The sequence below is a fragment of the Puma concolor genome, chromosome F2 (genome assembly GCF_028749965.1).
Source record: "Puma concolor isolate L17-30 chromosome F2, mPumCon1.1.hap2, whole genome shotgun sequence".
Lineage (NCBI taxonomy): Eukaryota > Metazoa > Chordata > Mammalia > Carnivora > Felidae > Puma > Puma concolor.
In genome coordinates, this window is record NC_141684.1 from 43,081,562 (window position 1) to 43,095,531 (window position 13,970).

At 43.2% G+C, this 13,970-nt stretch overlaps 1 protein-coding gene across 7 annotated transcripts; it reads right to left on the bottom strand.

The window, feature by feature from the left end:
* Positions 1–2,434: 2,434 nt before the first annotated feature.
* Positions 2,435–11,540, bottom strand: PDP1 (pyruvate dehydrogenase phosphatase catalytic subunit 1). Of its 7 annotated transcripts, none has more exons than XM_086695967.1 (3): positions 11,407–11,537; positions 10,531–10,565; positions 2,435–6,710 (listed from the first exon to the last, which is right to left on the bottom strand). In XM_086695967.1, exons 2-3 carry the CDS (start codon positions 10,559–10,561, stop codon positions 5,050–5,052), a joined length of 1,692 nt encoding a protein of 563 aa, XP_086552093.1. In that variant the 5' UTR covers positions 10,562–10,565; positions 11,407–11,537; the 3' UTR covers positions 2,435–5,049. The 7 variants fall into 7 exon arrangements, with proteins under 7 accessions (XP_086552093.1, XP_086552096.1, XP_086552095.1 ...); XM_086695970.1 differs by lacking the exon at positions 11,407–11,537 and adding an exon at positions 11,234–11,249; XM_086695969.1 differs by lacking the exon at positions 11,407–11,537 and adding an exon at positions 11,088–11,105.
* Positions 11,541–13,970: the final 2,430 nt, after the last annotated feature.

Consider the following 13,970-nt stretch of genomic DNA (forward strand, 5'->3'; position numbering starts at 1 on the left):
CAATTACAGTTCCTGTCCTTCAAGGAGACAAACTGAGTAATCCTCACAGGTGAGATAAAATCTCACTTCTCTGACTCTCCCTGGCTGCTTGCTTTTGCTCAGTGCCCAAGGTTTGAAGTTTCTGAAAGGCTGAATGTGCTCACTAAACTCCTTGCACTGGAGGAAAATTAGGTTGTACAGTTTGATCGAGTGTATGTAGCAGACAAGGCAGTGAATTGGGTATGATTTAGAAAAACAGGGAAGTGTGACCCTTAAACCTTCTCCTCCCACCACCCCATGGGGTAGTAAGGTGAACTAAGAAGAAATAATTGGTCCTTTTGGGGCTTGGTGCCCAATACTTTCAAATAGCAGCTACAGTTCTTGGTGGGCCCTCACAGGAACCCTTCTCCCATTCTGTGCCTATGGAGCAACAGGGGTCAAGCGTTGGATGGAGAACATGTAGCAAAGTAATGGGGGATCTGAATGAACTTTTTGGGTCCAACTGACTCACTTGACAAACTGAGACTTTGAGTTCTCTCCTAATGAATACAGAAGCCACCTCCCCTGGGGGACCAAACCTGTGAGGGGCCAATTTGTATTACTGGCACTTTCTTTCGTTCAGTTCTTTGCAAAAAGAAACTAGATTGAGTTTTAGAAATCATTGAATCTTAAGTATAAAATGAAACTATAACTACAGGAAAAAAATTATTTCTCTGTATCTGAGAAGTTAACTTCTGATGAATTGAAGAAGAGAACTTCAACTTAAAGTTTTGATTGTGTATCACCAATGTAAAGTGAATGCTGAACATCCACTTTATATTCATATTGTGTTGGGCTCAACGAGCCAACAAAACCAATGGGCCCTGCCCTTAAAAAACTGAAAATCTTAAAAGTTCAAAAATTATTAAAACAATTTAGAAACAAGTATGTGCACATTTTATGAACCTAAATATTGGTTAAATAATCGAGCTTAAATTGTGTGGCCCTTAAAATATGTGCATTGGATAACCATTATTAATGGTATATGAAATGCATGAATTTTATTATTCTTAATATATTTGCTTAGACTTGTAACTTGAGAGTTATTTAGAAAACAATGCTGTATATTGTTAGGATCCCATCTAAGGTATAAATTTTGTTGTAAGAACTGGGCAGAAAGGATTTAGTAGGATTAAGCTTGGCTCTCAAAGTAAATTCTGAAAACAACAAAGGAAAAGACCTGCCTGCTGTAACAAGTCAGTTTAGATGCTGTTAAGATGTCTTCATTTACCAGGCTTGTCCAGGACTCAGCTTTTGAGGTTATTATTTATGGAAAAGGTATGTTAACTACTGACCAAGGATAATAAATTTACCTCCACACTCTTGCTAGGTCCAAGGACAAAATGAATAACAATGCATATTCAGGCATGTGCTTTGACTGATAAACCAAGACCATCAAAAACCAGGACATAATTTGCCTTTTTCTTACAGTCATTAATTCAATCACTTAATGAACTTAAAATTAACTCAACAAAATTCTCAGTGGGAGAGGTACAGAGAGGTCAACAGCAAAGAACCACTCCTTAATCCCTTCACACTTTTCACCATGAAAAATTTTCATCTCTTGTTTATGGGACATTAAAAAAAATTTTTTTTTTAAGTTTATTTGAGAGAGAGACTGACAGAGTGAGCAGGGGAGGGGCAGAGAGAGGGAGAAAATTCCAAGCAGGCTCCGCACTGTTAAAGCCCATTGTGGGGCTAGAACTCACAAACTAGGAGATCACCACCTGAGCAGAAACCAAGAGTCAGACACTTAACTGACTGAGCCACCCAAGGCATTTTTAAAAATGTCCTGCCCAAGGTGCCCAAGGGCATTTTAAAAAAAAGTCCTGCCTTTGAGGTATAGAACATAAAACTCACCTGTAATTGTATTTGCAAAGTTACAGCTACACTTCACCATGAGTACTCCTGACAATTGCTAATCTGAAAGTCGGCTTTAGAAGGAGACAGGGAAGGGCTAATAATGTCCATTAACAATGGATAAATTGATATATTCATATGATGGAATGTTACTTGGTAATAAAGAGACTATCAACACATTGAACAACATAGAAGAATCTCAAAAAATTGAAAAGACAGACACAAAAGAGTATGTGTTATATGATTCCATTTATATGCATTTCTAGAATAGGCAACACTAACCTATGGTGGTGGAAGTCAGAACAACAGTTACATGGGGAAGGATTAACTGGAAAGGGGCTAGAGGGTATTTTCTGTAATAGAAAAGTTGTGTTTCTTTATTGGGGTTGTGGTCACCAAATCTCAAACTATACATTTAAAAACGGTGTAGTGTATTGAATGTAAACTATATGTTTTTTTTTTAAGTACTAATTATCTACTGGACTCTGAAGTTAAATATAATCTACTGTAGAAAGCATCTAAAAAATCTTACTATGATTAAAAGGCAACACAGGCATTCAGAAAGCAGATATGAAGCTTTAATTCACTGTGGGCATTTCTCTGACCAATATTATAAACTTTACACATCTTCATACAGATACATCTTTTATAAGACACAGGTTTTTTTACCAAGTACTGTGAAACATACCACCATTCCACTTAGTTAAGGGCGTATTATAAATATAATGAGCCACTGATTAAATATAAATACAGAGGTTGATATGTGTTAGAAAGTTTCCATAATAAAAAAAAAGTTTAAGAAAGGCTAAACTATGAAAGTTCACGTGTTTTTTTAAATATCACATCACAGTGACAGCCAATTACAATAAAATTACAACTGCTTTTAGATGATAGTACATTCGGGTATCTAACATCCACTTATTTTCATTTCCACACTGCATTTTCATTTCTAAAGAGTAGACCAACTTTTAGACTGCAGACCAAGTTTCTTGTGCAAGAAATAAGAATTACTATCTTGATTGTGACCACTGGAAACTAAATTTCTACATACTGTACTAAATAGAGACGAGACTATTAAGTATATATATGGAACTCTTCAGTAGAGGTGTTCAAGAGAAATTCAAATAGTAGCCTGAAAATGGTGTTTTTTTTCTTAATGTTTATTTTTGAGAGAGAGAGAGAGAGAGAGAGAGAGTGGGGGGGAGGGGCAGAGAGAGAGGGAGGCACAGAGTCCAAAGCAGGCTCCATCCACACTGTCAGCACAGGGCCCGATGTGGGACTCGAACCCATGAACTGAGAGATCATAACCTGAGCTGAAGCCAGACACTTAACCGACTGAGCCACCCAGGTGCCCCTGGAAATGGGTTTTCATTGCTACAGCAGTCTACATATATTTCATTAAAAAGATGACATCTCTGTCAAAACATTTAGAAATAAATATATGGTAGAGCCTTCCCTTTTCCAAGATGCTGCCTGGAAGAAAAGTTCCAAGCTGAATTAAGGGGGAAAGATGGGGGGAAAAAAAAACCCTCAGAAAATAAACATTATACGATGCTCTGAACTACAATCTTCCTGAGTCTGTTTTTCAACTGGAACAAGTTTTAGTCAGTTCTACATTGCTTTAGTGTCCACAATCCAGAGGGAGTCCTTGAACAACCAGTTCATATTCTACAGAAATCAGAAGGACTCCTAAACACCCCTCAACTGATTACACGAGGGAAAGCTGATCATGAGTTGTATTAAAATCTATGTGAATATCAAACATAGTCATAGCCATTCTTTTACCAGTGATGCTAGAATAAGTGATGAAAATATATGCGCAGCTGTACACAGATCACCATTAAATACAGGAACAAATGCCGTTGATGCATATTAAAAAGCTCCCCAAAAGCCAATCTGAATGTTTATTTTCATTTATTTTGATACAGCATTAGAAGGGACTGCATATAATTACAGGGACTGCTGCAAACAACACTTGATGCTACTAAGTGTTCTATTAAGCATCAGGCATGCACAACAGTTACCTTTGAAAATTTCTCACGTATATATCTTAAATTCCTATTTATAAGCTACAACATGTTTAAAGCATTTAGTGATTTTTAAACCAAATATTTTAACTGACCTATGTCTACATGGAGAAAAACAAAAACTCCCTCCCTGGTCTCAATAACCAAAAGTAATATTAAATCTTACTCCCCAATTTGATATTTAAACTTAATTCCAAAAAGTGCGGAACATTCTTATCACGACTAAACTGGAAGGATGATCTCCTGAACAGTCTACCCACCACACACAGCATGCTAAGCCTGTGGGGATTACGAGATAAGCATGATGTGCTTGGTGGCTACAGATGACAATAATTCAACAGTCTCTTCTTTTTATTCTGGATCTTTTTATTTCAAACTAAATGAAATCATTTCATCAATACAAACTAAAAAAATAATTCTTTTTTCTTCATTTAACATCAATCTAAGAGTGGACCAAACTAAAAACACTGTGTTCAAGCATGTGGCAAAACACAAAAAGTTTCAATTACATTAGGTAACCAGGGGTGGTGAAGGGAGTAGTTTGTTTTTCCATTTAAGAAGCATTCCAGTCAAATAATCACAAACACTTACAAATTCAGACTGCTTGGTTCTCAGTCATTTATGGCTTAAGTACTGGATTTGAAAACCACTTCAGGCTAAAATAAATTTATATGAATAATGCATAGATTGTATATCTAGGAAGTCATGCAATAAATAAACATTCTCATGTACATTGGAATCTTAGTGACGAGAAGGGTCTGCAGGTGTGAACAGAATGTTTCTTCCCTTTTACCAAGAGAATACGCCCAGCAAGATCCTGGCTTTTGGCCTATTCAAGATCCTACTTGCCAGGTCATCTTGATTTTCTCAGATCGATAAAAGAAGCCAATGTCATGAGACATTTGCAACAAGGAACGGACTCGCCTCAATCACAGGTGCCGTGAGGTCCGAGCTAGGCAGAATGAGACCCTCGTGATCCTGCCACCCTGCCGCAAAGTCAATTTGGAGGAGTTGACCAGCTAGAGTATCAATGGGTAAATGTTTAGTGACCTACTGGAAACCCTTATTATATTAGTATCTTTCACAAATCTATCTGCCCCTTAAATCTGTTTCATTTGAAAATTGCCAGGGTAAGACCCACCCACTATTCCTGGTTTTGATATGCCCCTACAACATGAGAATTGAACTGAACCACGATGATTGTTATGTCGTCTCTGTACATCCGAGCAAGCTCCTCAGGAAGACTGAGCATTTTGGAGAGGCGCTCGTGGTCTACAGCTCCAAACTCGTTGTTGCCCACCGCGTGACGAATGAGATGGGTTGCTGCATTCTGATCCTCGAATACCGAGGACATCTTGGCTCTCCTTTCTGTTAAAAGGCCATGCATCTGTCCTAGAGTCACCTTGTAGCCGCCAACAGCTATTGGCTGTTGGTGATGCATGCCCGTCAGGTACTCACCCACAATCCTAACCACATCCTGCCTATGCATCGTCTCCCACAACCCATCAGTAGCCAACACCAGAAACTTATCCTGTGGCCTTAATCGGTGATAAGTCACCTCTGGCTCAGCAGTGAGATAAGGAGGTGTATAATAATTAGGAGGGATAAACTTGGTATATTCATTGTCATTCAACTGGTCTGGGCCTGATTCTATCACTCTCTTTTGAAGGTCAATGCTCCATTTGAACTTTACGTCTCCAAAAGCCCTAAAAGGCATCAGCAAGCCAAGCAGCCGATCCTGTTTCACCACGCTCTTGGCCTCATTCTTTGGGTGCTCCAATTTCAGCCGTTCCAGTTCTCTTTCATTCTGAGCGTTGTGGTCATTTGAGAGAGTGACTGCCGACCAAGAGCCGTCCTCTTCCTGCACACCCAGCATGGCTCTGCTATCGCCGGTATTGGCCACGTGAAGGTCGACGCCATCTACATGGGCCACACAAGCGGTGGCCCCAGAAAATGCCACTCGAAGCACCAAGTAATTGAGAAAAGAATTGGGATCACCGACTTGAGCCTCCAAAGAGATGTCATTGTCAAGCCTCTTGAAAGCATTAATTAAAGCCTCCTTCACATCAATATCAGTAGACTCCCCAGTGTTGAGGTCTATAAGTTCTTGCCAGTAAGTCCTTAAGCTGTTGAAATACAATTTGGACGCCTCCTTACTGAAGTAATCATTGGGGTGCTTGTGCCACTGGAGAATGGGCAGCAGTGCCCGGCCACTCTCGACTGCATTTTCAATCTCTAGCAAAGTCTCATGGGGCAACAAGGAGACGGCAATGTAATAAAAGAGTCTCTCACTGACTGCCTGGGAACAAGCACAGCCGGCATGGCCGTCAAAAACCCCCAAGAGCATCCCTCTGGTCTGCAAGCAAGTAGCTGCACTTCTCCGGTCCTCGATGGGTGCATTTGCAGGCAGCTGATTGCTGTCAAATCCAAGGACGGAACTGACGTTTTTGCCATCGAATTCTGGCACTTTGAAGCTGTATTCGTTGGCTTTCAGGATGCTGTTGACCTGCGGGGGTGTGAGGTAAAATCTCTGCGGCGTGGAGGCGTATCTCCTTCCCTGGGTGTTGTACTGCCACCAGCTCTCCTTCGGCCTGCAAAAGGTGGCATAGGCTGGGTGGGGTGCGTATCGCAGGCGACTCTGAGGAACGTAAGGCGACGAACAGCAGAGGTGTTTGTGGTGGCAGTAACACGCGGTGCCATAGATTCTGCTCAGTTCACAGTTACGGATCAGAGGGAAAAACAGTTGAGTTGGTGCTGGCATGGCATCAGAGAACAGCGGCAGGCTGGCACTTCTGACGGGGATTCCTAGACAGCAATTATACAGACACACACAGAGAGAAGAGTTACATTTCAGATCACTTCATCCATCTCTGCTTTGAGAACAAATATTTAGCAGGTGAATCTACACGCTAAGCCCGGCGCTAGAAAGCACTGTATTTTATACACCTCTCCTGTACTACTTCCACAGGGTATATTCTGCTAAAGCCCAATTCTTAATCACTTATAGAGCCAAGACTAGAGTCTAGCTTTACTTCTCTCTTTTCCTCGCATTTCCTTCTGCAGCACAGACTGTGCAGAACATACAACAGATCTGGCTGGGAAAAAGCTGAGGAGACGAAGATTATATAACATTATGCAGTGGCAGTCTACCTGGCCAACCACTCTTCTCCCTCTCTATCCTTAAAAAGGCCCTGGATCTCCCATGACGAAAATCCCGTTTCCAGATTTGTGGTCAATGGTAACATTTGATTACACGTGATTACCACCAAAATGGTGTCAGAATACATCCCCGACATATGTATGCTCATGAATTCTTTGGTAAGTCATATGCACACACTACCAAATTAATATTATGTTCATATATAGTATGGACATATATATGCAGCAGATATAGGGGAAAAAATTACATGATGAATAAAAAGAGAAATGCCAGTGTTCCTTTCCTGTGCCCCAGTGGACGGTCTTGCAAACTACGCTTCTCTAGACCACTGCGCCAATTTGGTGAGCTCAGGGACATAGGTCTGCCACCAACTTGCCAAATAATCCTAGAAATGTGAGCTTACCTCTTTGGGCCTCACTTCCCTAGGTTGTAAGTGAACACACAGAAGCAGATGCTACCGAAGGCCTCTTCTGGGTCTCTATGCCTTTATAAGTGTTTGTTGCAGTGAGGCTTTGAAATCAAATGCAGGTTTCATTTATTCGTTGTTTAATCACTGTACGCTTTGTGATAAAAAGAAGTTTAAGTATGCTAGTAGCTCTAAGGCTTTGTTAGTAAAGTAAATGGTCTCAGTTCTGTAATTTAATTTACTTGCTAGCATTTTCCCCTGCTAATCAGCCAGAAGGGAAAGCTACAGAAACACTATTTTCATCCATTATGGATCGAGGTAGAATTCAATCCCTAGAAAAATATTTTCTCTTACATTTAAAATAAAAGTATGTATTTGCCTTAAGGAAGCAATAAAGAATAGTGAAATAATAGTCTAATAGTCTAAGGTTTGTATAGAAAAGGTACACATATGAATCCAAATAAAAATCACTGACACTATGTGACACTGAAAATATTTTGCTGGACATTTATCTAGAAAATTTATTGAATGTGCATCATTAATCCAGATAACTTATGCAAGGGAAAAAAACTTTCTTCCTTCTAACATTTATTTCCCCTGAATTGTTGAGGTATTGCTTCAAATAACTCATTTGGCCTATAAAGAAATAGACTTTAGAGTTAAAGAAGGAAACAAATGCAGTAAACAAAAAATAATACAGAAAACAAAACCATGTGGGTTTTAATGTCAGCAATTCCTTCTTAAGGTTGAACCCATTAAGGAAAAAAAATTTACAAGTATCAGAGATTGTTAGCTATATATTACATTATTTTCAGGTACCCTCTTTTGAAGAGTAATTGGAGAAGTGATAAGTGGGATGTGTGAGAGCAGAGAAAACCAAACACCGAATAATAACTTATTCTTGTTTGCTTCTGTAATGAGCACTGCATAAGCTGGGCATACAGAACCCCTTTTGCAAGTGATAGAAAGCACCATTATTTCAAATGCACTATTTCAGAGGGGATTTGTTTTAAAAACTGAAGATAAGATTATACAACAGAAGGCAATGATTAGAATTTTGGAAAGAAGATCAATAACTAAATAAGCATTCTGAAATGCCATAATGAAAAAAAGAAATTCCAGATGAACAGGAATCTATCAAGACTAACCATATAAATCTCTGCACTTTAAAGTAAATACCTGAAAGTCATCCAAAGGTTAAGGGTACATGATTGAGCCAGGAGATGTGCTCAAATGTTGTGCCACATGACTCTGGCTTCCAGACATAAACCGTACCTTGTTAGATTTGCATGCAGAAAGCACATTAACTCATTTCATGCTTTGTATAAAGATTTTCTATTATTAAAAATATAAACAGATGACCATTTTAAGAGAAATTTTCTCCATAATTTTATTATTTTTTTAAGATCTTATTTTTAAGTAATCTCTACACTCAGCCTGGGGCTTGAACTCACAACCCCGAGATCAAGAGTCACTTGCTCCACCGACTGAGCCAGCCAGGCACCCCTCTCCATAACTTTAGATAAGTTTGTATTTGTGCTTACTTTAAAACTTAAGACTTTTATAGGAAGAAGAAATGTTTGCTTCTGTATGGAATGCAGACCAAATCAAAGTACTACTTTGTGCGTGTGTGTGTGTATGTGTTTGCAAGGGGGGTTTGATAGATGAGCAGCAGGATTTCGTTGTATGTCTAACCAAGGAATAACAAGTCCAAGAAATCTGCACTTTCCTTAAATTCCTCCGTTTTGACAATTTTTCTGCTTTTGTAGTTGATTGCAAAATGAATGAAATATTGTGGCAAAAGAACTGATTCATGCAGCAGATGCTTTGAATAATATGTAAAATCAAACAGCAAACACTGCAATACTCAGATAACATATTACATTTTTCCTTCGAGGCGAAAGTTCTTGAGATTAAAAAAAAAAAAAAAAAGCAGAGTGGATTTTATCGATTGTACCTTTCAGTTTTTCAGGAGCTTAGCATATGGACTGAGAATGTATCCCAATACCCCAACTCCCAGCATACCTTCAAAAGACAAATTCTTAGAGAATATGGAATTCATGAAAACCCTGCTCTGTGATTCATGAGTGTTGTATCATCACCAGTACACATGACATAGTCTCTCCATCAGACCAGATATCCTCACAAGCCAAAGTGCTTGCAAATGCTTTTTCAAACCGTAAGTGAGCATTCAAAAACTCTGAGTATCTTTCTGAATATCCTGTGATTCAACAACAACAAAACCCCATGAGATCAAAACTTTTGCTGACAAACTCACTAAACTAATGAAGTAGAAAGCTCTTGATTAGGCAATTAAGAACAGCAACAAGGTACAGTGTTGGTAAACTGGAGGACTGTCACATTTTCAAGTGATTTCTGACCACAGTTTCACTGAAAAGTTCCTATCCCTGATCCACGTTATATGCAGTATCTTAGTCCTAGGCAAATTTGACCCATTTTGCCAATGACTAGTAAGAAAAGATGCACTGCAACCCGAAACAGGAGAGAGACCCATCCATTCTTACTGATGGGCTCGACAGAGCCTGTGCCAAGAAACGATTCTACTTCATTCAATAAACCCACGGACCATATTAATTAGAAAATGCTGTTATACTGCACCGACTCCGGAGCTCTTTAGCTTTCAAAGCTTTTGGTGTAAATGAAAAAAAAAAAAGCTATACTCGTCATTCAACGTGTCAGAACCTCAGTTTATGTAATCCAATTGCATTAAACACCCTGTATAAAGACTTCACAATTTTTCAGCATTTTCTGGAAATGCTAGCCATTTCACAGCTCCTGTTATCTCTACATGAATGAAGAAACCGGCTTCCCTCAGAAGACACGACGCCCCAAGCCAGCACTTGTTTGATTAGTTTCCTTTGTCCCTACCTGAAAGCTGCACTAAGGTATCAAAGCTATCCGGGTCCAGGATGCCTTTGTTCCCTTTTTCTATCTACCTCACCCCTAATTCCACAGCGACCCAGCTAAAACCATCCACACACAAAATCAGTCACCATCCTTTCTGGGTACCCAACGCAGGTAGTTAAGTGAATACCTACCAATTCGTCTGGGCCCGGGACACACACACATTCTCCTGTCATCACAACACGGAGCCGACAACATCCACAACCCGCGCGGACAGCAGCAGCGACAGCAGCACCGGCCCATTGAAAGCAAGGCAGAGATGCTCATTAGAGGAGGCGGCGGCGGGGGAGGCGGGCACGGAGGAGGGGCGAGCTCTCGCTCCAGCCCCGTGTGTGGGGCAGGGAGGGGGGAAAAGGATGGAGCAGGGAGAAAGGGGTGGGGAGAAAAAGGAAACCAAACAAACAAACCCACCCCACTGGAGAGGCAGGAACGGAGCCCGAGGCGGCGGGGACTCAGCCGCGAGCAGAGGCGCGCCCCGGGACCGGTCCCTCCATCCAGCCCGGGCGCTGAGCCCACCGGCCCCCGGCATCCTCCGCCCGCTGCCCACCCCGCCCGGCCCACGCAGCGCCGGCTTCGGTCCAGAAGCCTAAGGCAGGGGTCGGCCCGCGGCAGGCTGCCGGGGGATCACCCCAGACTCCGGGGTGCGTACGGGGGACCCTCAGGCAGAGACGCCATACAGCTGGCGCCGCACCTCCTCGGAGCTCGCACTCGCGTTAGGTTCTCCACGGCGTCCACGGCGCTGACAGCGGCAGCGGCCGGCCCGCCCCCCACCCAGAGCCCGCGGCGGCCCCTCGGCGCCGCCACGCCCGCCCGTAGCCCCGACGCCCCCGCGCGCACCTAGCGCTCCGGGGCTCGTCCCTCCTCCGCCCGGGCCACCGCTCGCCAACCCTCTGCAAGCCCGCGGCCGTCGCTCCCCACGCGTGCCGGGCAACCTCCTCACAACTTTGGGCGCGTAGAGGAGGATTCCGGACTGGGCGGCTCGGGCATGGGGCAGGGAAGGGAATACGAACCGGGCACACAGGGGAGGAGTCGCTTCTTCCCGACGAGGAAGCGGCCGCAGCAGTAGTGGCACCGCCAAGCGCTCCCTCCAAGCCGCCCAGCGTAACTCCCTGGAGTGCAGCCCCTGGCCCCCAGCTGGCCCACTCCCTGCCCCGCCGGGCCGCCACCCTGCCCCGCCCGAACGTCCGGGCCGAAGCACTTCCCGCCTCCCGATTGGCTGCGCCCGGGAGAGTGGGCGGGGAGGAGAAGTGAGGGCCAGGCCTGAGTCGAGGAGGGGGGGCGGAAGAGCCGCGCGCTCCCAGCCAGCTTTGTGACGTCATGGGGGTCAGACAATCCCTTCCATTCCGAGCTAGCGGCTCATTGGTTCCCCCGGCACGCCTCACGTGACCGCGCCCGGTAGCTGGGTGGAAGGTGGGGCTTCGTGGCGCAAGGGAGCTGCGACCGGCTGGGCGGGGCGGCTTTGAAGCGGCTGGAGACCCGCGGGGTTGGGAAGAAGCTCCTGGGCCCGCCCCTGCATCCCCACGCGCTAGGGTCCCCGGGGTTCGCTGCTCCTGGCCGGCCGGGCTTCCGCGAATCCCTGGCGCCTCGGCAGGTGACCCGCCTTGGCCTGGCAGCCTGGCGGTTCAGCCTTCCCCGCGCCTTGCTGGTGGGCCCAAGTTTCCTAGGATAGCCGGTGGGGCCGGCTCCCAGCCCAGCAGGGAACTGAATTCCCTGCATTTCGCCCCAGCCTAGAATATAAGGCATGACAATCTGTTGCCCTGTTCATTTGATACTTTGCAAATTTTAGGAACAGTAATTCGGATCATGTTTCCCACCGTTTTCTAGACATCTCTTGGGTCCTAGGGAGGAAAAGCGAGACTGAACAGCAGCAAGAAGTTGTGATCAAGGAATTCTTTTCCCTCTAGTGTAGGTGTGCTCTGAAGGTGTTTGATACCAGTGTTGTCTCGTTTTCCCGGGATGGTTACAAGGAGACCTGTAGGAGTGGAAGAGTACTGGACTTGGAGCTGATCAGAGCATCTTCATCCAAGTCATTTCTGCTCCATAAGACTCCGTGTCTGTTTCAGTGAGATGAGGTTACGCTTGGAGTGGCATTGGCATTTTGTGATTATACACAAGAGGTCCTGAAGGCTTCTTTTGCCTCCATCCACACATATCCCATCTTTATGGGAACTGAGTCATCTATAGTGGCCTCTAAATGCTTCCCTGGGGATGATATTAGGTAGGTCATTGCACTCAGCCTGCCTAGTGTGAAACTGTACTTTGATTTATTAAGCATATCTGCTTCCTAGCCAGTAAAGTTCACACAGTGATATAAAAACTGTCATGTTAATGGTATTGTGGGGTTTTGTTTTTATTAATCTTGCATTATTTTATTTTTACGTAATAAAGGAAAAACTTTATATACAAAAACTGCCAAGAACTGGTTCTTCATAATTCCTGGATTTTTTTCAGCTGCCTCTATTCTTTAAATTAGAGGAGAGCATTTTTGTCCAGCTCCAAGTGGCCCATGAAACTCTTGTGGCTCTCTAAGTGGCCTTGATCTCCCATTTAGTTCATCTGCCTCACTTCCCCCCTTTTTACCTCTCAAATTCTGTAAGTATTTTTCATCGTCCTTTTCCCAATTGGTATAGATTTATTTGTCTAGTTTTCTCTTGTTTCATAGAAGCAGTATAGGGTGACTTAGCATAGTGAGTAAGAGCATAGCTGGAGGCAGGCTGCCTGGGTTCCAATCCCAGCTCTGTAAATTACTATGTGGTCTTAAGCAACCTCTTTCTGGCTCAGGTCTCTCATATGTCAGGTAGGAATAAAAATAGTAATACCTCACAGGACTGTACTAAATAGGCCAATATAAATATATATTGTGCTAAGTAAGTACATAGCAGGGAGTAAGAGCTATGTAAGTATTCGCTATTATTGGGGCACCTGGCTGGCTTAGTCGGTAGAACATATGACTCTTGATCTTGGGGCTGTGAGTTTGAGCCCTACATTAAGTGTAGAGATTACTTAAAAATAAAATCTTAAAAAAAAATTAGCTATTATTAATATTATAGACACATGTCCAGGTAAGTATGCCTCTTTTAGATTTAAGACTCCTAAAGAGTAGTGGTTCCAGATCCCTAAGTGCAATATATTCTTAATTCTCTAGTTAGACACTAAGAAGTTATTGATAGGGGTGCCTGGGTGGCTCAGTTGGTTAAGTATCCGACTCGATTTTGGTTCAAGTCACTATAGTTTGGGAGATTCAGCCCTGCATCGGGCTCTGCACTGACAGCACATGGCCTGCTCCGGATTCTCTCTCCCCCTCTCTCTGCCCCTCCCTGAGTAGTGCTCCTCCTCCCCTCTCAAAATAAATAAGTAAACATTAAAAAAAAGTTCTTAACATACTGGAAAGTCTTAGAACTTTAGGATATCAGTTTAGTTTACGTGAGGAGTGTCACTGCCTCTTAGCCCCTACTTTGCAGACATGGTGACCAGTAAACTGAAGCTAAGAGTAGATTTTTATGAGTTTCTGCCTCATAAGGTTTCAGAACTGAAGTCTATACTAGGCTTGTCTGTTGTCTATAATATTTTCCCA